Below are 26,284 nucleotides of genomic sequence, written 5' to 3'. Positions count from 1 at the left end.
TTGTCTGAAACACGAAAACAATTACTTTAGGAAATAATTAGTTTAAATGCCTGGAATTAGGTGAACCGACTGCTTCATGAAATCACATACTCTGAGAAGCTCCCAAAAGAGCAAATTTCTGAATTCTAAAAAACAAAACAAAAACAAACAAAAACAACTGAATCGGTGTTTCAGACGCTCGAAGCGCTACAATACTGACATCTGGTGGACGGCAACAGAGCACAGCTGAGTCAACAAAAATAAAAAATAAAAGAAGTGCTGGATTTTCCACTGTTAAGATAAACGATTGAAATATTTGCGTCAGCTTCGATCAAACCTTTATGGGGAAAAAAAAAAAAAAAAAATATATATATATATATATATAACCTAAGATTTGTTAAAGCATCCGCCATTTTTAAAAAATATAATCGGCAGGACTTTTATTTTTTACACCCTCGTCTTCCGTCACCTAATAAAACACTTACGACTGAGACAACTGTGCATGTGTTTATAGTAATAGCTGTATTTACCGAGTCGTTGATGGTGAGTGTTTACGCCAGCTCCACATGAAACTTTCCTATGTTTTCAGGTTGCTAGGGGGCGGGGCCAACAAAGGCTACGCTCGCACATTATTTTCATCCGCCATGACGTCAGCGACGGCACGTCCGCATTCCAGCGCGCTCGAGGCCGCACTCGGTACTTAAAGGAGCTGATGCAACGGCTCGCGCTAGTCTGAGCTCCGCACTCCACACGTCATTACTGCGGATTTTGGGCGCACGGCAGGTACGAATCTCACACTTAAAAAAAAACAAAAACAAAAAAAAACGCAATTATTTCCCCCTGTCTTTTCCTACTGTTGTGTTCTTCTGTAGGGTGTGTGTGTTACGCTTTTCCTTCTGCACGGTGTCGCTTTGCGTGTTCGAACTACACGGTTTTTTAAAAAACCGCGTCCTTTCTGCTGCTTATTTTCCGTTAAATGACCCACAGATCCGCTTGTGTCCACGTTTTTGCTGTCGCTCAACAAGTTTTCTTTATATTCAGCGTTGCAGCGATGGTTCGTTTTTCTTCTACACGATTTCCTTGTTTTATACGTGAAATTCATTTTAACACTCCAGTGGAGTCAAAATAACACTGCTGACTCAGAAGTTCAACTAACAGTGACATTTTTATTGCACACTCATCTTCCGGTTATTTCAGTGTAATAACTCAGTTTTTACAATGACAAAAAAAAGTGTATGATGGATGGATTCATTTTGGGTATGTTCACACTGCTGGCTGAAGTGATGTTATTTTGTGAATGACATTTATTGTTTTTGTTAAATATAAATGCATCCATTGTTTCAATATCAGACACTGGAGCCAAGTTTATATTTAAATGTCTCTCAAATCAGGGTTTTTATTTATTTATTTTTGGCTTGCATGTGACACAAACCTGATCTTTATGTGTAGTGTGAACGTGTCACTCTTTTGGAGCAGCTTGGGCTATATTAACATTACTTTCAGAATTATTTTTAAGATTGTTTTTCCATGCATGTGACAGATCAGATCTTTCTGAGCAGTGTGAACATGTCACTATTTATTTTCACATCCCGATTTTGGCTGCTCTGGCTACTTTCACATTCAGAATGGAACTTGTTTTTAGCTGCATGTCACACCCATTTTTTATTTTGCTGTATAATGTGAACATGCAAAATCAGCTCCTACACACACACCCACCCACACCATTTGGGCAACCTGGGCCATGTTCACATCAATTTAATTTGAATTTATTTTCATTTATATAGCACCAAATCACACAAGTAAAGTCTAACCTTACCAACTCCCAGAGCAAGCACACAGGCGACAATGTTAATGAAAAACTCCCTCTGATGAATTGAGGAAGAAACCTCAAGCAGACCAGACTCTAAGGGGTGACCCTCTGCTTGGGCCATGCTACTGAAACAATTGACAAAACAATTTACAAAAGGATATACAGGAAATTTTGCCGGTGCAAAGGACAGGAGGGTTTCAGAGGTAGACACAACTCCCATCTCTGGATGGAGCCACACCTCAAACAGAGAAAAACAGAATTAGGCATAAGAAAGACAACAAATACAGTATAATTTGTCAGCATTAAGAAACAAGAAAAACAGAAGAAATACTAAGGTGATCACCGGCCACTAGCCCCAAGCTTCACTAAAAGACCCAGACTTCAGATAAAGTTGAGGCTGCAGCCCGCTCTGTTTCCTAATAAAATGAATTTGAAAGGATAAAAAGCATACTATGTATGTACGTAACATACTATGCCAGTATGTTGGCTATACTAAAAGGGAAAATAAGTGCGTTTTCACCATCTGAAATTACTTTACCCCCCCCCCCCTCTCAAATACACACACACACACACACACACACACACACACATATATATATATATATATATACACACACATATATATATATATATACACACATATATATATATATATACATATACACACATATATATATATATATACATATACACACATATATATATATATATACATATACACACATATATATATATATATACATATACACACATATATATATATATATATATATACATATACACACATATATATATATATATATATATACATATACACATATATATATATACATATACACATACACATATATATATACATATACACACACATATATATATACATATACACACACATATATATATATACATATACACACACATATATATATACATATACACATATATATATACATATATATATAAACGAATATAAACTACTGTTTTTTTTTTGTCTATATGTGAAATATCTGTTTATTGTGAACATGCCATGTGTTTGTGTGTGTGTGCTTGTTTTTCCTTTCTGATGTCACATTTGGTCTACTTGGGCTATATTCACATTGGCATCTGAAGTGGCCAAATCCCTCCCCCAACATGTGAGGAATATCTAATATTTTTGGGTATCGTGAACATGCCAAATCAGATTATTTAATTTTTTTGTAATTCATGTGGGCTAATTGCATATGTGGATTTACATCGATTTGGTCTCATCTCTGGCAGTGTAACTATTGTGAAACATGACCCTTACATGCTTGGATTTACATTATCAAGGACCCCCCAAACCACCATACACACACAAAAACCACGTAAATATACTCTGACCAAAAACATATTCAAGTTCCAGTCTCGCACTGTATACAACCAGAGCTGCAACTGTGATTATTTTAATTATCAGTTAGCCTACTGTAGCTAATTGATGAGTAAACAGTTTGGAAAATAACTCTCTTAACTTTTTTGGCTAACAAGACTGCAGTTTTTCTCAACACTAATTATGATTTGAAAATATAATTGACATTGTTTGATGGAGTCCTTTAATCAACTAGTCCCCATGCAAGCTAATTAGTACTCCTGCTAATAATTCTCAAATATTTCTTTTCACACAGCGTCCAAACACAGTTGCATCATTGACAGAAGACGCCTTGCAGGTTTTCTCTGAGTAAGTATTTAAAACAGTTAGAATGCTTTCTGTCCTTCTGCAGGCTGTAAAAGGTTTTCTTGGCAAAGCTTGTACAACTTGCAACATGGGGGGAGTTTTTTTAATGGCAATATGCAAATATAGCAGAGCACTTTCTCCTCAGATTGGTTCATATTTGCAATATATTGCCTGCACAGTGCACACAGTCTGCATGGTTAGCAGCATAATTACTGCAAAAACCTTAGAGCTCAGTGTTATGGTTGTGCTGATCTGTGTATTTTCTACTGCCCATATGGGCCAGTAACATCGTGTTCTCGTCCACATTGGAATTTGAAGGATTTCCACTTTATTATGTGACAGTAACTCTATCAAAGTCAGACGCAGCTTCAGTTCTGACCTTGCTGGCCTGAAGGTCAGAGGCCGGTTGTGCGGCGAGGTACCCGATGGGTCGCGCTGGATTGCATGTGCAGCAGTGACTTGCAAGTTCACAGGCTCAGAGCACAGGCTTTCCCGGCTGGTTGCAGCGCGCGCTCATACAACCGCATAGCGTGCAGGGCAAACATATCTGTGCGTCTGTCTCTTTATCTGCGATTGCGTGAGTCAGTGTGAGCAAAAGCATGTGTTGCAGAGGGTTTAAATGCCCCAGCAGCACCTGCCCGGGCACATCCGTAGGATGGTTTCCGCATAAATGGAACGCTGCAGCGGATTAATGGGGAAGGGCTGGAAAGCCGACAAGCAGCGCGGGGCCGGTGGGGTTTTGAGAGGCAGGACGTGGGCACACACACAGGGTTTATTTTAAGTAGAAATGCCTTCCAGTGCCTCTCTGGAGAGGCAGAATTGCCAAACTGCACCCCATTAGACAGCAGACGCATTGCAGGTGAACGAGCCAACTATGCAACAGCTAGCTTGATGATACTAGCGCCCCGGGGGCGGCTATATAAGCCTTTCCACCTGGTATACAAAAACAGAAAGAAAAACATCCAAGGGTGCATTTGAAAAGGCTTTAAAGCCCATGTTTTTTTGGTTTTTTTTTAAGCGCACAGAAGTAAGAAGTCCCCTTTTTTTCAGTTATGATTTCCAGATTTCCTGAATTTCTTTAGGATTTCAGCCCAGTTTTCTCTGCTTGCACAGAAACAGTTTTGTAACCTGATATGAAAGCGTCGACCTCTGCCTCACAGCGTTTTACTCTTTGAGTGAAACCAAAGAGCCGAACACCTACCACACAGTCAGACATCGGAGGTTATTTAATCAGCGCCAGCATCTGACACGGAGCAGATGAGGAAATATCAGAGGACAAAGTGTGAAGCAGCTTTAAAGTGACAACCCCGTGTTGCATAATGACAGTGATTGCTTCAACAGGCAGCATTAAATCTATTTTTCTGGATTCTGTTGGCCAACATCTTAATGTCAGGGATTTGCACATAGTTTTCCTCAGCCTTGTCATAGCCTGAAATTCAATTTGAAATGACTCTTCTCGATGTTTCCTTTTTTCTGGTATGTCGAAGCTAAACTTGAAGTAATTAGCTGACAGAACATAACTTTTGTTGAAGAATTTGCCATTTATCAAGACATTTGATGTTTTAAACTGATGTAAACCAGATGTTTGCTTGTTTTTGTTCTATTTTTCATAGGCTTTGGAACATTCACAGAGTTTAAAAAGAAGCACATCCATGTGAATGAATACAAGAATGAGTCAATTGCTTGAGAGATTGTTAACACAGTAACTGAAAAACAATAAATGCTGTCGTCTCTTAACTCACCAGATTAAAAGGACATAAGATGAGGACAAGCATATCAAAATTCGGTGAACTTGGATGCACCAGATTGATCCAAAAAGCAACTTTGTTTTGCCTGCGTCATACACCACTTGCTGGACATGTCTGGCCTTGTTGCAGGAAAGAATGTTATCATATGCTTGATGGAAATTAGGAACAGGCGTGGTTGGAGTTAAAGATAGCTTGAAATGAGCTTGTTTGTCAGTTTCTTTCATTTCCAAAGCCGAGACTAACAAGCCCACTGCTGCTTGTATTTATATGGCCACAAATCACAGACTGTCACTGTGGGCTTTATGTCATCATTTGGAAAAACACAATACGAGTAGGAAAATGGGGGGGATGCAATGTAATTATGTGAAAACAGAAAAGAGACTGATCAGATAAGCTCCTGATGTCATCCAGGAGGGAAGAACCACAACACGGACTGAGGGGTCCAACTCCTGAAGAGGAGTACCGGGGTCAGAGTCAACATCCACCAAAACAGATTAGTTTACACTAGACAAATCTGAGGGTAATACAGTGGGAGAAGGAGAGGAATAGAGTTAAAGAGAAGAGATTTTTGGCAAAAAAAACCCAAAAAACCCCCCCCCCAAAAAAGCTTTGGTAGACCAGCAATACAAATATTAGTCACATTAGACCTCTTCATAAGGTGGGGGACGTCTGAAAAATAAAATCTGTAGCTAACAATACTCCACAAAAGATCGTGGTGAAGCATCACAAATAAACACCTTAAGGTCTCTTTAGAAATTACTCCTGCGTGTTGCTTTAAATGGATATGACTATGTGCATTTATAACCATCTGCATTAATACATCTGCATTATTGCATAATTATACGGTTGAAGGCAAGTAACATGAACAGACTCAACAAGCTCATCAGGAGAGCTGGCTCTGTGGTGGAGGTGTCAGAGAGGAGGATGTTGAGGAAACTGCTCAGCTTCCTGGACAACACCTCCCACCCCCTGCATGCCACACTGACGTCCTATCAGAGCACCTTCGGCCACAGACTGAAACCACCGAGGTGCACCACAGAACGCCACAGGAGGTCTTTCCTACCTGTGGCAATCAGACTGTATAATTTCTCCCCCACTTGCAGGATGAATACATACATAATGAACAGTTACTCAGTGACTCAGAGTTGTGTACAGTATTGTCAGACATCTTGTGCATATGTCTTCCAGTCATTTCGCATAAATTTGTTGTACTTATTGGGAAAAAAACTCCCCAAAACAACATTGTTTACTGTTTCGGTACACTGGCAAAATAATTTCCCTTGGATTAAATAAAGTTGATCTTATTTTAATTACCTGCAACAACAAATCGATGCAACATGCAGTGTGACCTGAAGAATTAAGAGAAAAAAGAGGAATCACTGGTTTCTCCCCGATACACAGTCTACTGGTTGCTGGTACAGACAAACAAGTTTGTGAACCCTCATATTTGTGAAAAGGAAAATCATACATATTGGTCATCACAAGATCATTCAAGGGTGCATGAATCCCTGTTGGTAAATGAGTAAAAACGTGAAGGGAAACAAAATCGTGACCAGCAGCGGCATAACGCAGTCTGTAACCTCACCACTAGATGACACTAAATCCTACACACTGTAGCTTTAAATTAATATAGCCTTTAAAAGAGCAAAAGGTCATGAACTGGCTTCAGTCTGGATAAATTACAAGTCATCTGGTTTTAAACACCTTTCAGACAGTTTTAAATTGGCTTTCGAGCAGATATCCATTTCGGTTAAATTGATTTACATCAGCATAAAAAAAAATCCTGGCAAATTATTTCCTGAACTGTCAAACGGTAAAAAAAAAAAAAAAAAAGGTCCAAGGATGAAAATAATCACGAGTTGAAGCCCCGTGTTATTTAGTGTCCCGAGTCGAGCCAGAACTGTGCCACGAACACCCTAATCCTGGTTTTAAATATTGTAACTTTATCGTAATTCAGTCTGGCCCACCCAGATATAAAGAATATAAATGTTTAAGTGTTTGAATGGGAAACCGTCCAACCATCACATATTAGTGTGTGAACGCAGGCCGCTGCGCCGCTCGTGTTTTACACGTATCTGCAGGTGCTTTGTGTTTGGATTAATCTGAAATTTTGCTCATTTTTCGGCGAACGTCCACAGTTGGTGCAGCACTGTGCGCATTCTTGTGCAGTTTCGTTGTGAATAAAAGCTGACCCGAGCGTGCACTTGAATACTGACGCTTCTATTCGCCTGTATTCGAACAGCTTCCTTCTGCGTCTGTGCCAACAACTGCCGAGCTCTCGAAAGAGAAATGAAAGCTGCAATGATCTTATTTTCTGTTGGTAATTACTTCCGCTCTCACACGCACTCGCCCTCAACTACAAACGGCGAGAGTCGACCGCGGCCGTGATTTGCGGCGACAACCGTTAACGGCGCCTGTTCGTCTTTTTTTTCTTGCGCCTGCCTCTCGTCTTTCCAATGAAAGTGTAACAAGCGGCAGGGAGCAGTGTTGATACTGTATATTTGGACTGTCGTGTCTTAAGAGGGGGGAGACTGTTCCAAATTCCCCAGTTTCCTCAGAGGATTGCGAAAGGCTGTAACTCAGCGCGCAGACGATAATGATGATGGCTGAAGCCTTGGCCCGAGATCGGGAGTGAGCGAGCGTGCTTTGGCCCGAGCCCCTGTGCTCATTGTTCATTTTCAGTGTTTGCCAGAGTTTTGCAAGATGTGAGCAGCCGTCCAAAATTAGAAAGCATGCTGACAAGAAAGTGCGCACTCATTCAAATTGTGTCTCTGTGTAATTAGGAAAATGCACAGTTTTTTTTCTGTTAGAGGGCTCTTTGTGCAAACATGAAGGAAAGGAGCAGCCTTTGAAAGGCCTCCTCGCCCGGGACAGAAGGGCCTCTGCTGGTGCTGTTGGTGCCGGGTTTAAATTCCACAGCATTGCTAATAGCTCTGAGGAAATAAGACGCATTTTGTTCAGTTAAAGAGAAGCATGTGGGCAAAGCAACAGGTCTGAAATCAGATTTAACAGTATATTTTAGCACGGAATTTAAGGGAGTCCTCAGCTTTGGAGGAAAGCTCAGGCGTGCACCCTGTAAAAGACAAGTGAATGGATGCATAGATAAATTAATGGGACACAATAACACAAAAATAGTTAATGATGTTACCTTGTAATTCTCCAAATTGAAGGAGTTCTCCCTAAAGCAATGGAAGCGTGGCACAGCACCAGGTTGTTACAGTCTGAGCACCCATCATTCCAATTTTTAAGCTTACACCATTTTCTCTGGTAATTTTTGCGTGAATTTTTAAAAATTCGTCAGTTTGCAGCCGTGAGGAGTGATTTCTCTTGTCTATGTTGCTTTCCTGTGGAATCTCGTAAAGAAGACATTGGTGGTTATTGGTGGAATATCAGACTGATGTTGGATATTCCACGAATAACACTGCTTTATTAAAAAAAAATAAATAAATTAGGTTTGCTCACCGTGAATAAAGATGCTTTTCTTGAGAACTGTTCAGAATTCATTTGTGTGCAAGATAAAAAAAAAACCCATAAAATTATTTTAAAAAAGCACACATCACACAAATACAATAAATAAGCAAGATCATTACTAACATGTAAGTTTATTTTTTAAAATTGTACTTAATTTTTTTATTTTAATTTGTGGGCAACCAAGCAGAATCATTTTTTTTTTTTTTTTCCTCAGATGATCTTTACCTTAATGTCTTCTGCTTATGAAGTAGCAGGGAATGGCTTCCATTGGTATTTGAAAAAGGCAAAGTGCTACAGCTTCTCAGGAATGTCACACTAGTTCTAGTCCTAGTATTAAGGAGAGCATGTTAAAGTTGTTTTTACATTTATGGTAGGTGTGACAATTAAAAAAAAAATTTAATTATGGTGAATTACCATTATTTGTTGATTTACAATTCAACAGATTTATAGACAACAGTACAGTTAAAGGTGATTAATCGTGTATGTCAACAGAATTATGCATTTTATTTTTGTAAATTAAACAAAACTGGATCTGGTTTGTTAGTAATTTGAAAGTATTACATTTATTTGTGAACTTTAAAATCAGTTTCGGGTTGTAATATACACCATCAAATAATATAAAGTGGTTCAAACCAGTGGACTCTCCCCAACCCTGATCAGGATAAACTGATTACAATTTAGTTAACTTTGTTGCACCAGATCAATAATAAAATCAAGTTTTGTTTTTGCTGACATAATAACCCTTACAGATGTCAGCCATCTGGACATGTCTGGGCTTGTTTCCCACATGAGTGATGAAATTTAGGAGCAACATATGTGTGTTTGAAGTTACATGTAACCTGGAATGAGCTTGTTGGCCAGTTTCTTTCTTTTCCAAAGCCTAGGTCCAACTTGTACATAGAAATAAATGAAACAAGACAGAAGATTGATATAGTATCAGCACTGCAAAGTCACAGAGTATGTCTTGGACTTTCATTTACATCAGTCATTAAGAGCTAGAAATCGTGTGGTAACTCCAACTAGAGTATGCACTGACCATGCCAGTGAACTAGTGAGGGAAGCCACCAGGACACCGATGACAATTCTGAAGGAGTTACAGGCTTCTGTGGCTGTGACTGCAGAAACTGTGTGCAGTGCAGCTTCTCTCTGTTACATCATCAGTTACACAGCTTCACAGTGCAGCAGAACACCGAAGGATTTGCATTAAAAAAAAAAAAAACAGTTTCCCAGAAGGCATATACAAAATTCCAGCCTTGAGTTGTTTTCTTAAAGTCCCTCACTGTTCCACTCCTCCTCGAAGTTGTGAGTGGTGATGCAACAAGCAAAAGTTGCACTCAATGCAGTTTCTCCAGTCATGTTGAGGGAAGCCTCGTCATGGCTGTCTTGGTGGCTTCCCTCACTAGTCTCCCTCTTGTACAGTTATTCAAATGTTGAGAACTACCAACTCCACACAGATGTACCAGACAGGAACACACTCTATATTTTTTTTAAAAGATGTAAAAGAAATTCAAGTTCTTTAACATTTATATCTGATGTTCATTCTGAGCAGGACTGTATCATTTTGGATTTAGTGGATTAGTTTTGGTCTGATGCTGGAACCCGTGTTGACTATAGTTCTATATATCAGAACTCCTATACGTGATTTTTCCACTCCCTGGCCCTCGGTGTCCTTGGCCCTCGCGCTCGGTGGTGCCCACGCTGCAGCTGGGTCGTGTACGTGTTATTATTTGAGCTCAGTGTGGATTTAAAAGCCGGGGCAGTGGTTTTTCTGCTCCACTGCAAAAGCGCAGTAACGGCGTTGCGTCATCACACACTGACCAGTAATCCTCTTCAGCAGGCTGCCCTTGGAAAAAAAAAAAAGAGCGAAACTAATACCCCTGTTTTGAAAAGCCTAAAGTCACTTTGACTCATGCTTTTTGGCATAATTAGACATGCTTAAAGGTTTCTCATCTTGAGGCTTGAAAGGGGCGTGGCCTTTGCTCAGAGGGATTTACAGTCGACAGGTTGAGCAGATCAAACAAACTTTCTGTTCATCTCAAAAGTTGCTGTTTTAAATGTCAGGCATGGCATAAGTAATTTGTGTGATAATTTACTGTCATGCTGGAAGTGAACTGGGACGGTGCATACTCTGCATTTACGCCTCATAATTGATAAGAGTCTTGGTTCCTGCGTCATTTCGAGTCCAACCTGACCTTTTTGTGTACTGTATTTGAGCTGCTGTCACGCAGTGAACCAGACAATGGGTTTATTTGTGCACACATGTACTGCGCAGGCGTGTTTCAACAAGTCTTAGCTAGCTACAGGGGCTTTCCTGACTGTGTGCTTTGGGTTCCTTTACAACACACTTTATATCAGCTCGCTGAACACGTTATTTTTTCAGTGTCAGTATCTATTGAAGTCTGAGGTCCGAATCCGTGAACCAATCCTGAATGTCTGGCCAACGCTGATATTGGACTATATTTTGGCTCTGAAAGTGATTTGCTCAGTCATTCCTCATTGGCACTTCAGTTCCTGTGGCCCATCTGTTGGCCCAGAGGTTAGGTTGGATTACAGCTTTGGAATTCCAGCTCTGTTATTGGTCAGCATTGAGCAATGTCGGGAAAAACACGTCCTACTCTTGAAGCGCTTTGGGTTCCCTTCTGTTTACATTTCCATGCATTTTTTTTTTTTTTTTTTTTTTGGCAATTCCCTCTTTAAAGAAGGGAATTTTTGTTCTTTGCTCTTCAAAGATGTCAGTGTGTCGATTGCATCTAAACTTTCTGCTGCGTTCATCATCAAACTGGAACGAGGAAACCTCAAGGAAAACACCCCATTCTGACACTATAACTGGACGTGACATCAGTTTCCACATGGTTGTTTGCGGCATCATAAAAAAGCAAGCAGCGGCAGCCGCGGCGGCCACCAGAGCTACACTTTGGAAATGAAAGAAACTCACAAACAAGCTCATTTCAAGCTACATGTAACTTCAAAACCACACACGTTGAGAGACGGAACGATCGTCTTCTTTGGCGACGTTCATACACAATCCTTTCTGCTGGGTTGTGTGGTGTTACGACCGTGTTATTCGCGTTTTGGAATCTAACTGCCATGTAAGAAAGTGTAAGAAAGTAAACTGTCTCACAACCACACCTGCTCCTAATTATTATAATCAACCCAGCATCCACATTACTTCAACATATTGTTATTTTTGGATGGACCTGCTGCATCAAAATACCAAATTCTAACGACTTTGTTGTCTTTATGTGCCCTTTTCAGTTTGGTGTTGAGTTATTGTGTTGCCAGACCAGAGAATGGATCAATGTATCTATTGATAGATAAACCCGTTTGTCTATCAACCCTGAAAAAAGTGAAACTAGGACCAACTTACTCTAATTTGTTACACCTAAATTCATTACTTTCTCTTAAAGTGTATTTATAATTTTGGGTTTAAACCATATTCGTATACAGTAGTGTTCAGAATAATAGTAGTGCTATGTGACTAAAAAGATTAATCCAGGTTTTGAGTATATTTCTTATTGTTACATGGGAAACAAGGTACCAGTAGATTCTCGCAAATCCAACAAGACCAAGCATTCATGATATGCACACTCTTAAGGCTATGAAATTGGGCTGTTAGTAAAAAAAAAAAAAAGTAGAAAAGGGGGTGTTCTCAATAATAGTAGCATCTGCTGTTGACGCTACAAACTCAAAACTATTATGTTCAAACTGCTTTTTTAGCAATCCTGTGAATCACTAAGCTAGTATTTAGTTGTATAACCAGTTTTTCATGATTTCTTCACATCTGTGAGGCATTAATTTTGTTGGTTTGGAACCAAGATTTTGCTCGTTTACTAGTGTGCTTGGGGTCATTGTCTTGTTGAAACACCCATTTCAAGGGCATGTCCTCTTCAGCATAAGGCAACATGACCTCTTCAAGTATTTTGACATATCCAAACTGATCCATGATACCTGGTATGCGATATATAGGCCCAACACCATAGTAGGAGAAACATGCCCATATCATGATGCTTGCACCACCATGCTTCACTGTGAACTGTGGCTTGAATTCAGAGTTTGGGGGTCGTCTCACAAACTGTCTGCGGCCCTTGGACCCAAAAAGAACAATTTTACTCTCATCAGTCTGCAAAATATTCAATCCATTTCTCTTTAGGCCAGTTGATGTGTTCTTTGGCAAATTGTAACCTCTTCTGCACGTCTTTTATTTAACAGAGGGACTTTGTGGGTGATTCTTGCAAATAAATTAGCTTCACACAGGTGTCTTCTAATTGTCACAGCACTTACAGGTAACTCCAGACTGTCTTTGATCATCCTGGAGCTGATCAATGGGTGAGCCTTTGCCATTCTGGTTATTCTTCTATCCATCTTGATGGTTGTTTTCCGTTTTCTTCCACGCGTCTTTTTTTTTTGTTTTGTCCATTTTAAAGCATTGGAGATCATTGTAGATGAACAGCCTATAATTTTTTGCACCTGCGTTTAAGTTTTCCCCTCTCCAATCAACTTTTTAATCAAACTACGCTGTTCTTCTGAACAATGTCTTGAACGTCCCATTTTCCTCAGGCTTTCAACGAGAAAAGCATGTTCAACAGGTGCTGGCTTCATCCTTACATAGGGGACACCTGATTCACACCTGTTTGTTCCACAAAATTGACAAACTCACTGACTGAATGCCACACTACTATTATTGTGAACACCCCCTTTTATACTTTTGTTTACTAATAGCCCAATTTCATAGCCTTAAGAGTGTGCATATCATGAATGCTTGGTCTTGTTGGATTTGTGAGAATCTACTGGAACCTTGTTTCCCATGTAACAATAAGAAATATACTCAAAACCTGGATTAATTTTTTTTTTGTCACACAGCACTACTATTACTCTGAACACTACTGTACTTCGAAGAAAAACAATACATTTAGATGTTATAAATTAGAGTAACTTATTTTTTTGAAAAGGTTGATTCAGACTTTCACTTTTTGAGTGTACCTATCTATCTATCCCTCTGTAGGACTGCAGCGAACAATTATTGTCAATATTGTTTTTTTCAATTAATTCATTAATTGTTTGGGCCAAAAATGTGGGTCAGTGTTTCCTAAAGTCAGATGATGTCCTTCAGTGGCTTGTTTTGTCTACAACCCAAAGATATTCAGGTTATCGTCAAGAGCGGGGGAAAGAATCTACTAATGAAACCAGAAAATATTCACATTTTAGAAGCTGAAATCAGAAAAGAGACTCAAAACAATTAATCTGTTATGAAAATATTTGGGGATTAATTTCTTATTTGATTAATGATCACTCTTAACTATGTATCTACACGGGACACACCAAAGTTTTTCCAAAGCCTCGATGTAACATCTGAGCCCTTCTTTCATATCCTGATTTAATGGTGTGTGGTTTATTTTTGTAGAATATGAAACGTGTAAGTTATCGGTTAAATATGCTGTGCTCTCCACATTTATTTGGTCATGTACCAAATGTATATTTCGTTAGCTTTAAAACTTTTTTTGTTGTTTCTCCTTTTGAATATCATCAAAATAGTCCCCCCACCCTCCCACCTTACTAATATAATTTAATATCAATGAAATGTTAGTAGCATTATGCAAGATAGTGGTAGACGATTGTCAGTTTTGAGTTTTAATCTCTCTCGCTCGCCCCGCATTAGGGGACATGTGGTTAATGTTTGCAGTTTGAACGTCTCTGTGCAGATTCAGGCCTCTGGCATGTTACATTTCTACACTTCTACTAGGAGTTACATGAGGGAATTTTGTCTGAGGGAGACATTTTTACCGTGGCTGTCTTGTTCGTTTCCTCTCCAGTAAAAACAACAGCCTGCTGCCAAGTGCCGTGTAAATGGGAGTATACATACAGTGGGGCAGAGGCTGAGAGGAGGGTGGAATTAAATAATAAACTGCCTCAGTGGACACCAGCTCCACATACCCGCTTGTCCTCTGGTCCAATAAATCATGCAAACTAAACGCGGTGGACGACAGGTCACGAGTAATATGAAGTCTTTGGCCAGATTCTCTGCTGGAAAAAAGTCAAGTACGTCTGTTGGTGTTGCTCGCTCCTGCACCAACCACATCAGGTTATTGAGTACGATACGACTTTTGTCTTTTACCGTTTCACTCGGAGTCACCACAGTGGAGCCGCATGTTGAGCTCGCACAAGTTTTCCACCGGATGCCCTTCTCATTGCGGCTCTAGATATACAGGGAGAATGGGGCACAGGTGGCCTTGAACTGGGGGGGGGGATGTTCTTTAAAATAAGGCAGCGTCCAGAAAAGTTCTCAAACATCCTGCATAGAGATATTTAGACATTTAATCTAAAGCAACCAGACTTCTTGCTTGGTCTTCAAGAAGTTTCAGCACTCATCCAAGTGACGTCTTGAGCTTGAAAACTGAAGTAATCACAGAACTCAAACAGGCTACTTTCAGTCATAACCTCAGCTAACAGTGGGTATAGAAAGTGTACATACCCTTTGGGTTTTACACATTTCAGTGTCTCAAAGCCTTTTGGGTCAGGTCTGGGAGTATGTGATGGGGCCAGCATCCGCCGCACAACACAACTGTCTTGGGCCCTAGATGGCAACCACTCAGGCAGTCAACCAGTCCGTCCCCTTGTATTCAAAGTAACCATCTCACTGCTAAAGAGAATAGGAAGTCTTGTTGGCATTCTCCAGCCTCTGGGGTCTTCAACACTGAGGCACCTGCATGCTGGATCATGCAGAGGAAACGCAACACATGGCCAAAATGTTGTCGCCGACCTTCCTTCACAATGCAAGCAATACAACTCGTACCCGTTTGAAACAAAGTCATTCCAGCTGAACCCAAGGATCTTCTGAAAAGACCTAGTACCAAAGACATCCTGTCATCTGCTTCAGTCACTGGTCAGCATACAGTCCTCACAACCATACAGTGAGACAGGAAGCGCCAGGGCCCAGAAAGATTTGGACCTTAATTTGATGTGGTACTGTACAGTAAATCTGTCTAGACTAGGCAGACTGTGTAAGAAGCAGAAGGTGAGGGAAGCCACCAAGACACTCACAACAACTCTTAGTGAGTTACACGTTAGTTATACAGCTTCATAGTGGAGTGGAAGAGAGAAGGCTTTTCTTAAAAAAACCCCCCAAAAAAACCCGTCAGATTCCAGCTGCAGGTTTCCAGAAGGCACATGGGAGACTCAAGCCTAGACTGGGCTTAGTTTCTTTGTGAACAAAGTTCTTCTCTATTAGGATAGGAAGGGTGGTTCTCCATGCGTAGACACAGAAAGCACATAACCCCTGTTACACTTCCTCATTTCTTTGACCTTTTTCATCAGATTTGTTGCACATTCCTTTCTTGTGACCGTTAACCATCGGCCACTGGCATTTTATAAATGTTGATTAATTTCTTCCAGGCAATATAGGGCAGGCACAATTTGCAGAGAGCTAATAATGGACCGACTCTGCGTGGGCGTGCTCGACAGTAAACTAATCCAACGGTTAAATAAATAAATAAAATTACTTTGAGACGGCCCATTCTAGGGTGGAGTGTGTTACAATGGGGTTATATAATGCAGTTTTTTTTTGCATTGCCCCAACTGTTTGCTTTTATAATAAAAAGTTGGAAAGACAGAACCCCCCCACCCCCCAAAACAACAACTTGGCGTAACGTACAATATAGCCGGCGTGTCAGCCACCAGCAGAGTCAGCTGTTTCTCGACGCCTCACAATACACATCTTTGTTGGATCCATATGAGAGGGGCTTTGTTCAGTCTGTGCACGACCTGTAGACTCGGGAGGCGAACATGAATTAAACTGTTAACGCACAAGTCAACCTCAGCATAGCTAGAGCTTTTATCAATGTCTTAGTTCGAACACGGCCGACAGCAAATTCTGAACTGAGCTTTTGTCTTTGTTTTTCACCTTTCGACTGTTTACAGACTGAATCGGGCATTTCAATCCCGATAGTTGTATTCCAGGTTTTCCTTCATATCAAACACTTGAATGTCTGAGAGAAACCGTTTCTCGTCTTTTATGAGAAGTGGCCGTTCCTCTCCTCACAGATCGGAGGGATGGGCAGGGTCGGTTCAGCTCATGTTTCACACTTCCCATCTGTAACATTTGTTTTTTATTTGGCCATCAGAACTTTTCCAAGTCGTGGTCTTTTACAGTAATTAGAGAGACGTCTTAATTCTCCAGCCACTTCCTTTAGGCCTGTACAAGTTCTCCCTTTTTTCTCCTTTGTCCCTCATTCCTCGTTGATTACTTGAAAAAAGAGAAAAAAAAAGTGCTGCGGTCGAACCCTCCAAACTACCCAAAATTGTTGAAAGAGGGTGGCGGTGGAATGCATTCGTGTTACCCACTCCACTTTAACACGAGTGCTTTTGATATCCTTTGAATCTGCTTGATAAAAACCAAATGGAGACTTGGGACTGAATTTGTGCTCACAGCTCGTCTCTTTGCATCTGAAGCTACGGTTGAGCGTTGAGCTGCTGACAGTGTGACGTTTGTGTTTGTAACCCGGTTGCTAAGAAGACACAGCTGTGAAAGCCGCCAACCTTTCACTCGGGTCTAAAAAGCGCAGCTCTGCAGTAAGGCCTTTGACTGGACTGTGTCTGATTCTTTTGGCTGCTACTGTTTTTTTTTTTTTGTTTTTTTTTTGCTCGGGGTCGCCACAGCACATCTGGAATTGATCCGCATATTGATTTGGCACACGTTTTACCCCGGATGGCCTTCCTGACACAACTCCAGATGTGCTGGGAGATTGGGGCATGGGTGGGCCCCGAATCTTTCGATGCAAGGGCGCTACCACTACGCCACCGTGCTGCCCCTAAAACTACAACACCGCAAAATAAAAAAAATAAAAAAAATGAAATCTTAATATGTTTTGTAATGTATGTAATTACGTGTGACAGCTTCTCACTTTGTAACAAAATATACTTGTGCACAGATGTTTAAATTACACATTGGCTAGAAACTTTCAAAAATCAGTTTTCTCCAACTGCACATAATCCATTTTATCAAGTTAAAAGTCTATACTGCTTCATTAAACAGCACAGAAGACTTTGGAATGTTCCAGAACTTGAAGAATTTACTCGTGAAAGCGTCTGAATGACTAAATGGCATCATTTACGATTAATCTGGGGAGCTGTATTTGAAGGCCGAGACCAAAAGAAAATCTAAAGAATTAAGCCAAGACATCCAGAATCACAAGTTGAGTTCCTCCTAAAGCAGAACTTTCTAAAAGATTCCTGGTACTACATGTGATTGTGTCTTCGATTATATCACTGAGGAAGGAGTCCCGAATTTACACTCACAAATCAACTAACTGGTATTAAAGGTCCACTAGAACTTCAGGATCAAAACTAAGGAATGATGGAGTTGCAGACATCAGATAGAAACGTGACATCGTCCACCTTTTTAAGAGGGCGCGTTCCATCACCATGACCTGAAAGGTTATCAACCAGGACAGAAGCTTTGGCTTGATTCTTTACATTTTTTCCCTGCTTTGAAACCCGAAAGCAACACTAAATCAATTAGGTGTTGACTCACTGAAAATCTTTATATGGAGATAAAGTAGATCTTTGAACTGAGGAAATGTATTTTTAATAAAATGGAAGATGTGAAGCAGCAGAAAATTGAGTTTGAAGGGGCTTTTTCTTTCTTTTTAGCTGAGGTGTATATAAACTTAAGTCCACACCTGGACATCTTTCAAGTGGTTTCCTACAATTTTGTAAGAAATTTAAGTTGTAACATATTACACATGTATGGAAACCTGTTTTTGGCCATAATGTTTATTTGGATTTTGTCTCCCCACAGCGCTGGTGGCGGCCGGGTCGGACATGATGCCGGGACAAATACCTGACCCTTCGCTGGCGGCGGGCTCCCTGCCCAGCCTGGGCCCGCTGGCGGGCATCTCGGCAACTACTCTCACCGATCAGCTGAAGCTCGCGGACCTACACCAGCTGGGCTCCATGCTGTCCCCGCTGCATTTCCTGGGCCGGCTTGGGAAGAGGCCGCTGGCCATTAAGACAGAGGTGAGGAGGAGAAACGAAGAAAGGCTGCACATCAGAGTCAAGTCGACAGACAGAATACATCAAGTCAGAGGGGAGACACAAGAAACCAAAAGAGACTAGTGATTGTTCTGAGCTCACAGGGTAGGCAAGACTCTCACATCAGCAAGAACCCAAGTCCTTCAACTCAACATTACACTTATTTCTGAGAAGATTCAGTAAGAAAATTAACTTATGCTAAAGGGTCACAAACACTGGTTTAAAAATGTCTAAAAGTGCTGACAGGTGGCTCAAACAGCTGTCAGTGTTTGTCCAGAGTCTCTCAAAAGCAGAGTCCAAATTTTTTATTTGCTTTGATTCCAGTGTGCGGCACTGATAAGTGTTCTAGTAACTACATCTCAATTCCAATTATGCATGCACAGTGCCGTGCAAAGGTTTTAGGCACACGTGCCTTTCCTAATCTCGGTTAATGTCTCTGGACTGTGATGGCTCTCCATAGAACTGCTGTCCACAACTCTGCAACCTCCAGTCGTGTTTCTTTCATCGAGATGTTGGTTTAGTTCAGCTATGCTCTGCCAGACATCCTGTGGATGAGTTCTGATGCAAGCTCCTCGCTCCTGCTGCAGCAGAGTTTGCTGAGCTTACATACCTGACTTGGCAACCATCCATGCAGCTCAGCATTTGTCCTACGCTATTCCCAGTGGACATATAGATCAGTTGTGAGTGAGGAGTCAGAGTGGGTTTGCAGTTGTCTTTCAGTGACTTCCTGGACTCTGTAAGCAGAGGTTTATCTGTATATCGTGAACTTACAGAAATGTTGTCTTTTTATCAGATGTTTTTGTTTGTGAGTCCTCAGCCTTTAAGATCGAGAGACGTCTGAGAAGAGCTTCTGAAATCATGAGGTCTCGGTTTAGTTATGCCAATACCTTTGCAAGAGAATGAAGATCCACATTTTAAGATCCTAGTGCTTCCTGTCTTACGGTAGTTTGTGCGACTTGGACAGTAACCAGTGTGCTAAGGTGATGACTGGATGTCTGTCATATCTCTCTGGATGATCCTTGTGCACCATTTGAATCCATTTGTGTCAAATGTCTGGTGATTTTGGAAGACGGCATTGTGAGGGAACATCAGCTGCACCATTTTGGCCACGTGGTGCATTTCTCTGTTCAGGTACCTCAGTGTCGAAGACTCCAGCAGTTGGAGAAGACCAACAGGACACCCACAGTTCACCCGGGTGTAGTAGAAAAATGCCTAGTTACCAGAGTTGGGGATAGACTCTGAGGTATAGACTGAGGCTCTTCAGTACTTGAAGCTCTTTGCTTCTTCAAGGAAAGTCCCATGTTCGACTTGATGCTTGCTTGATTATTGCTGCATGTTGTGAACTTTATTTTACATGCATTCATCCTCAAGTCAACATAAACCTTTTGCACAGTTCCAGTTGGGATCATGATAAAAAACAATGTTCATGTGCTCATTTTGAAGTGTGAGCTTGCCCCCTCTCGTGGTTGAACCAAGAATACAAAAATGGGTTGTTTGCCACAAATTGCCACATTTATAAAGTCATTCCTTCAAGGTGACAGTTACAATTAATTATAAAGTCATTATCTGAGATGCCCTTAAATAAAAACATGACCATTAAATCTTCATGTGTGCAGATGGATGAAGACGAGGAAAGGAGGAAACGGAGAAGAGAGAAAAACAAAGTTGCTGCAGCACGGTGCCGAAACAAAAAGAAGGAACGGACTGACTTCCTCCAAAGGGTGAGTTCATGACGAGGCAGAAAATCTAACTGTTGGGGAAAACCTGAGCGGTTTCTTCAGGTTGAAGGTATTCCACGAATTAAAACGAGCAGAATTTTGACAATTCATGTCTGTCCAGGAATCGGAGCGACTGGAAATGGTGAACTCTGAGCTCAAGGCCCAGATCGAGGAGCTCCGCCTGGAGAGGCAGCAGCTCATGGTGATGCTCAACCTCCACCGGCCCACCTGCATCGTGAGGACCGACAGCGTCAAGACACCGGAGAGCGAGGCCAACCCTCTGCTGGAGCAGCTGTCCTCTGACACCAAGTGAACTGCCGGAGCCCGAAAGTCTAAACGGTCAATAAACTTCTCAGTAAGCACTTGAGCTCGAAAATGAGAGACTTCTGCAGACTCTGCTCAAAAAGGCCGGAGGGTTTTGGGGCTGCATGAGCTGGCTCAGTCCTTTGGAAGACTGAAGCTATCCAGTTTCATCTCCACATTAACGCGCTGGCGTTGACGCCTGCTGTGCCTCGCCATTACTTCAACCGATGGCTACATAAAGGGACCAGTGGAAACGGCAGCGTACGACCCGGAACAACGCCGAGGAATTACACTAACTAAAACGGTGCTGCGCTACAGCCGCGTATCAATGCCCACGAAGGCTCAGTGTTCCGCAGCTTCCCTTTGTATGCTAGTCGAAATATACCGGCGTAGAGTTTTTAGGACACAATACTCAGTATACGTAGACAGAGAAGAGTTTTTGTAATTTCTCCATCCTGCCTCGACTGCGGCAGTTACCGGCTGAGCCGATTTGTGGTGACGCTGGCGTCATGAAAAGCACATATAACACACATTGTTTACACTCTTGATTTTTGACTCGTCTGTCCATTATTGTACTTGTTTTATACTGCTTTGTATACATAAACACATTAAATGCTTGGTAATCACTTGAAGTGATTCGTCTTCCTCTTTTGCTCAAAGCCGTTTGACAACGGGGAATGATTTAAAAGAGGAAACTTCTGCTATGTATGACTGTTAACCTGAATGATTAAACTTTATTTTACAAAAAACATGGTCTTATCGTTGTCTAATGCATCCCGCTTTATTTTCTGTCTGCTGACGCGAAATGATGCCAGTCGGATTTGATCCGAGTAGACGGAACAGTGATGGTGAAATCTGTGCAACTGAACAAACATGTCAACACTACAAACAACAAATAAACAACATCAAATAAAACTGATATAATAAAAATTCAAAGACGTGTACAACAGCTTGCTGCATGCCACAGCCAATAGCTCCATCTAGTGGTCATTCATCCAAAACTCACAACTACAACATTCTAAAAGTTACTGCTTTAAAATAAATAAAATTGCATTAACATATACATACAAGCATTGACTGAATTATTCCTTCAGTTGTGTTGACCATATGTTTGCATTTTCAATTTGCTCACCACATCAACAGGTTCACTGTATATTAATATGAAAATATTAAATACTGTAACATATATTTATGTTTTGTCAGTTCTATAAATATTTGTTGATTTATTTTTAGCTTTCTGACACACTAATAAAATCAAACAGAGCCGAGCTCAAAGTGCAGAATTACAGACGAAAGTGGCTTCTGAGCCGTTTCATGACCAAGTGTTGAATCAATCATTACCTCATGAACAAACTCATAAAAGGTCACTGATGTCAAGTTTTGCATTTACACCATTTACTGATTTATATATAAAGATACAGATAATAAAGCTTAGAGATCCTATTTATTATTGATAAACTCTAATATTCTGCTGTAGACAGTTGAAATAAACCATTGTCCAAAAATTTATGAGCCTGACTAACTTTAAAGAAATAATATACACAATACAAAATCTTACAACGTTCAGATTTCAGGATCCTGAAGACAGACCAAAGGCCTGATGAACTGTGAGTGTCCAAGTCACACAAGCTTATAGTCAGACAGGAAGCACCAGGAAAGACTTGGACCTTTGTTCTCCTGGAAAGGTATTGGCATGACCAACGTCTGTTCACACGGCACTCCAAATACATGCGTGTCAGGCAGCTATGGCCACAAAAGTATTGGACACCCCATGACAATTCAGGATGGACCACCGATTCCTTTCCAGAGAGACAAGTGTATAAGAACATGATCTTCACTATGAAAAGATGAGCTGATAGTTTGGTGTAGATCAAGGAGAAAAGCTTTCTTTGCTGCCTTTGATCATAATGCTGATTACATATATCATGATGTCAGGACATCAGAATCAGAGACAAGAAAACACATGACAGCAAAAACATAACAATGAGGCCCCAAAACTGAAGATCAGGATCAAAGATGACGTTTCAGGACCAAATAAAGGAAAATATTAACAAAGCCCATATAAAGAGAGGTCTGCTTTACCTCTGCACATTGTCCTTCTGGAGCCAAAATGTGGCAATACAAGCGAATGTGTAGCTTGAGGGAGGGTTTAAAGCTTAAAACCCAGTCCAGAGTATTTCACATGTGACAAAAACTAGTCCTTTTGAAACTCAGAGCTAAATAAACCATAAAAAACAAATGACAAAGTAACTGCTTCAGATCATTTAGTCTTTCAAACCACTTGAAAGACTTAAGTAGGTGACATCCAGGGTACGGTGCATCTGGAAAGTATTCACAGTACTTCACTTTATCCACATTTTGTTGTTTCAGCCTTTTTTAACTGGCGTAAATTAATTTTTTTTCCTCAAAATTCAACTCACAAGACCACAGAATGACAACATGGAATAAATTAAGCACTGTGAAGTCTTTCTGGATGCACTGGATGGCGGGAACTACCCCAAACTGGATTCCTGGCAACACCGCATCCTCCAATGTTGGTAACTCACAGAGGAAAGCTGTCGGTGATGACGCCACCCTCCATTCACCTTCCGCGATGATCCTTACCTCAGATCAGCCTGGTCCTGTGGGACCTCTTGAACCTCTGACACCAACCAGCTGCACCCGCCTGAGCTGTGCCAACTGTGCGCGGGCCTCTCCATCCGAAAACAATCTTCTGGTATGACAACAGAACAAGAGGAGGAAGAAAGAGCTGGCGTCCATATCAAAGAACCGCCAGGGGAAAGAATAGGGCCAGATGCGAGCGAGTTGTTTGGGTACACTGGACAGCTTTGAATGAACAAGGACAGACTTATGAATATTCATATGCAGCATTACTGATGCAGACCGAGCACAGTGAGAATTATTAAAGGTGCGCTGATGAATTGTCTAAAGGTGTGATATCAAACACTATGGTTCTTTTTTTTTTTTTGGAAAGGTGGTTCTGGAGTCGGCAAAAACGTATAACAAACTACAACATTAGTGGTTTCCGGGCACTAAATTTCTCAAACATTCTCGTGCATCATCATGTGAAGGGATAGTAGCTATAGTACATTGTTCGCATGAGGAAGCTGTTGTAAATACCTCGGTTGTAACGGAAACTCATGGGAGCAACCTCCTGTGCTGAAAAACAAAGCCAACGTGGGAAGTGGCAAATTTTGCAGTTCATCGAATGGCCACTTGAGGTTGGCTGCAAAAGGGAGTCACTCCTAGTAGAACTCCATGTCTCCACAGAATACTGAAGGGAAAAAAGAACAGAAATCAGCAGTTGCTTCCTGTTACACGGTCTTGTGGCTGCTAGCGGACGCTAACAAATTTGAGAACCCTCATGTTTTTGTGAAATGCAGGTGCATAGATATTGCTTATCACAAAAGAACGCAAGGGGGCATGAATCCCTGTCGCCAAAAAAGAACAAATGTGCAAATAAACAAAATCATTGCCTGTAACAGCATAATGCCACCTGCAACCTCACCACTAGATGACACTATATCTTACACACTGAAGCTTTAAAATTATAATGTACTTTTCCACAAAGAAATTGTTCATGATGCTTATGGAGCCAATTGATAGAAATGATATGATAGAAAAACAGGCTAATTTAGGTAAACAAACCAATGTGGCTTCACAAAAACAGCTAGCTAGTATTTTCTGATGTCTCAAATTGCGTCTGAATAGATGCAAAGATGTAAAAAACCCCCCCCACAAATAAACAAACACAAATCACGCTGAGGAACCCAACTAAAAATTTTTTTTTTTTTTTGCATAATTTTTTAAGGATTAAACAAAAACCTGCCAACAAACCCTTCAGATATCGATGCACCTGCTGGCAGATGCTGCCAATTAGCATGATCGCCAAAGTGCTAATGGAATCTTGAGGGGGAATGAAAGTAAATAAATTAGACGAAGCCCTGCATTATTATCTGCTGTATTGAGACTCATTAGAACCTCCAGTATTCTGATGGTAATCCAACGTCTGCTCTCTTAATGAATTCTGTGTTTTCCTCCAAAGGTTGTTGGTCGTAAATCTGTGTAGTTGCTGGCAGAAAAACAAAGATGCGCATTAGCACCCATTGTGGCCTGTGATTATGAAAATAAACAGAAATCCTGAAGCCGTGTCACACACAGCTGCATGCACTTGAGGCCGCGTGTGTGAAGTGGGAGGAAGGGCCAAGCAACCCTTAAGAACTTTGTCAGAGACCGACCCCCTTATTTGGACCTGCTTGGCCGCTAAAGGGGCTTTGAAGATCCATTGAGGACAAGAACTCGGATCTGGCACAAGATAAATCAAGATTAGAATACATGAACATTTCCAACTAAACATGTCTTGTACTTCATTTCCATCAATCCTTAAGAAATACAAGCAGTGTGATACTGTATGGTAAATGTGTCTGGAGTAGCAGTTCCCAGACAAGTGAGGGAAGCCACCAAGACAACTGTAACAACTCTCATAGGCTTCTGTTGTTTTGATTGGAGAAGCTGATCATTGCACCACTTTTGTCTGTTGCACAACCAGTCATACAGCTAAAAAGCTACAGTTTGACAGAAGCCACATAGGAAATGTGAGCTTGGATTTGATCTGGTTTGAAAATGCTTCTCTGTTGTGACTTTACCATTAAACTAAGCTGGGACTGGTGACTCCACAGACCACAGGTGCTTGAGGCAGTTTCTTCAATCACAGCAGGATTGAAGATTGTCATGGGTGTCTTGGTGGCTTCCCTCACTGCTCTCCTTCCTGCATGGTCACTGTTTTTGAGAACTGTTTACTCCACAGTTACCACACAGCATCGTACTGTTTATATTTATAAATAACTAATGTAAATGAATTCCAAGAGACACCTGGAAATCTTCTCAGCTCCAAAACAGATGATTTTGGCGTGTTATATTAAAGTATGTACATAATTGTACCAACTTTTTGTTCCACTAAGTTTCTACTTTGGGGCAGCCATTTTCACTATCACCTTTCTGAAGTACTTGTTTTTGATTGTTCATAAGAGGAAATACTAGTTGTCACCTTATGCAATTACTATGTGATACCATTTTGAATAATGTGAGTGATGTTGCATTTCTCAATACCAGCAAATTTCATGGTCTCATCATTGGTGGTCACTGCTACAAAACTATATATACAATATACAATACCAACTTGTCGGGTTTTGTAGAAAAGAAAAAAAAAAAAAACAGGTCTGAAGTCAGTACTAGGAGTGCAAACATCTGGTATTTTGGTTTGGTATCAGTTTAATATTGGCCAAAATTACTGGATCTTATATCTAGTATCGACAAAATCCAGAGTTGTGGACTTTGTACATTTTCTTTTTTGGAGAGAAGAATAGTTTCACAATTTAGCGTTGGTTTGTTTGATGGCTAGGTTACCAAAGTATATCTATTAAAATTTACTGACAGATTAGTTGTTTGAAAACAGGGAAAAATGTGTTCTATTGATATCGGTAGATAATGAAGTTTCCATTATCGGTATTATATCGGACATCAAAAGTGGCAATGTGCT

General features: G+C 40.8%; 1 protein-coding gene across 1 annotated transcript; it reads left to right on the top strand.

Annotated features, from left to right (window-relative positions):
* Nucleotides 1-503: 503 nt before the first annotated feature.
* Nucleotides 504-21,377, top strand: jdp2b (Jun dimerization protein 2b). The gene is made up of 5 exons (XM_034161885.1): nucleotides 504-762; nucleotides 3,430-3,482; nucleotides 18,492-18,709; nucleotides 20,341-20,445; nucleotides 20,564-21,377. The coding sequence occupies exons 3-5, from the start codon at nucleotides 18,515-18,517 to the stop codon at nucleotides 20,753-20,755; spliced, it is 492 nt and encodes a 163-aa protein (XP_034017776.1). The 5' UTR covers nucleotides 504-762; nucleotides 3,430-3,482; nucleotides 18,492-18,514; the 3' UTR covers nucleotides 20,756-21,377.
* Nucleotides 21,378-26,284: the final 4,907 nt, after the last annotated feature.

Source organism: Thalassophryne amazonica, chromosome 21 (genome assembly GCF_902500255.1).
Source record: "Thalassophryne amazonica chromosome 21, fThaAma1.1, whole genome shotgun sequence".
Classification (NCBI taxonomy): domain Eukaryota; kingdom Metazoa; phylum Chordata; class Actinopteri; order Batrachoidiformes; family Batrachoididae; genus Thalassophryne; species Thalassophryne amazonica.
This window is presented reverse-complemented; position numbering and strand designations above follow the sequence as displayed.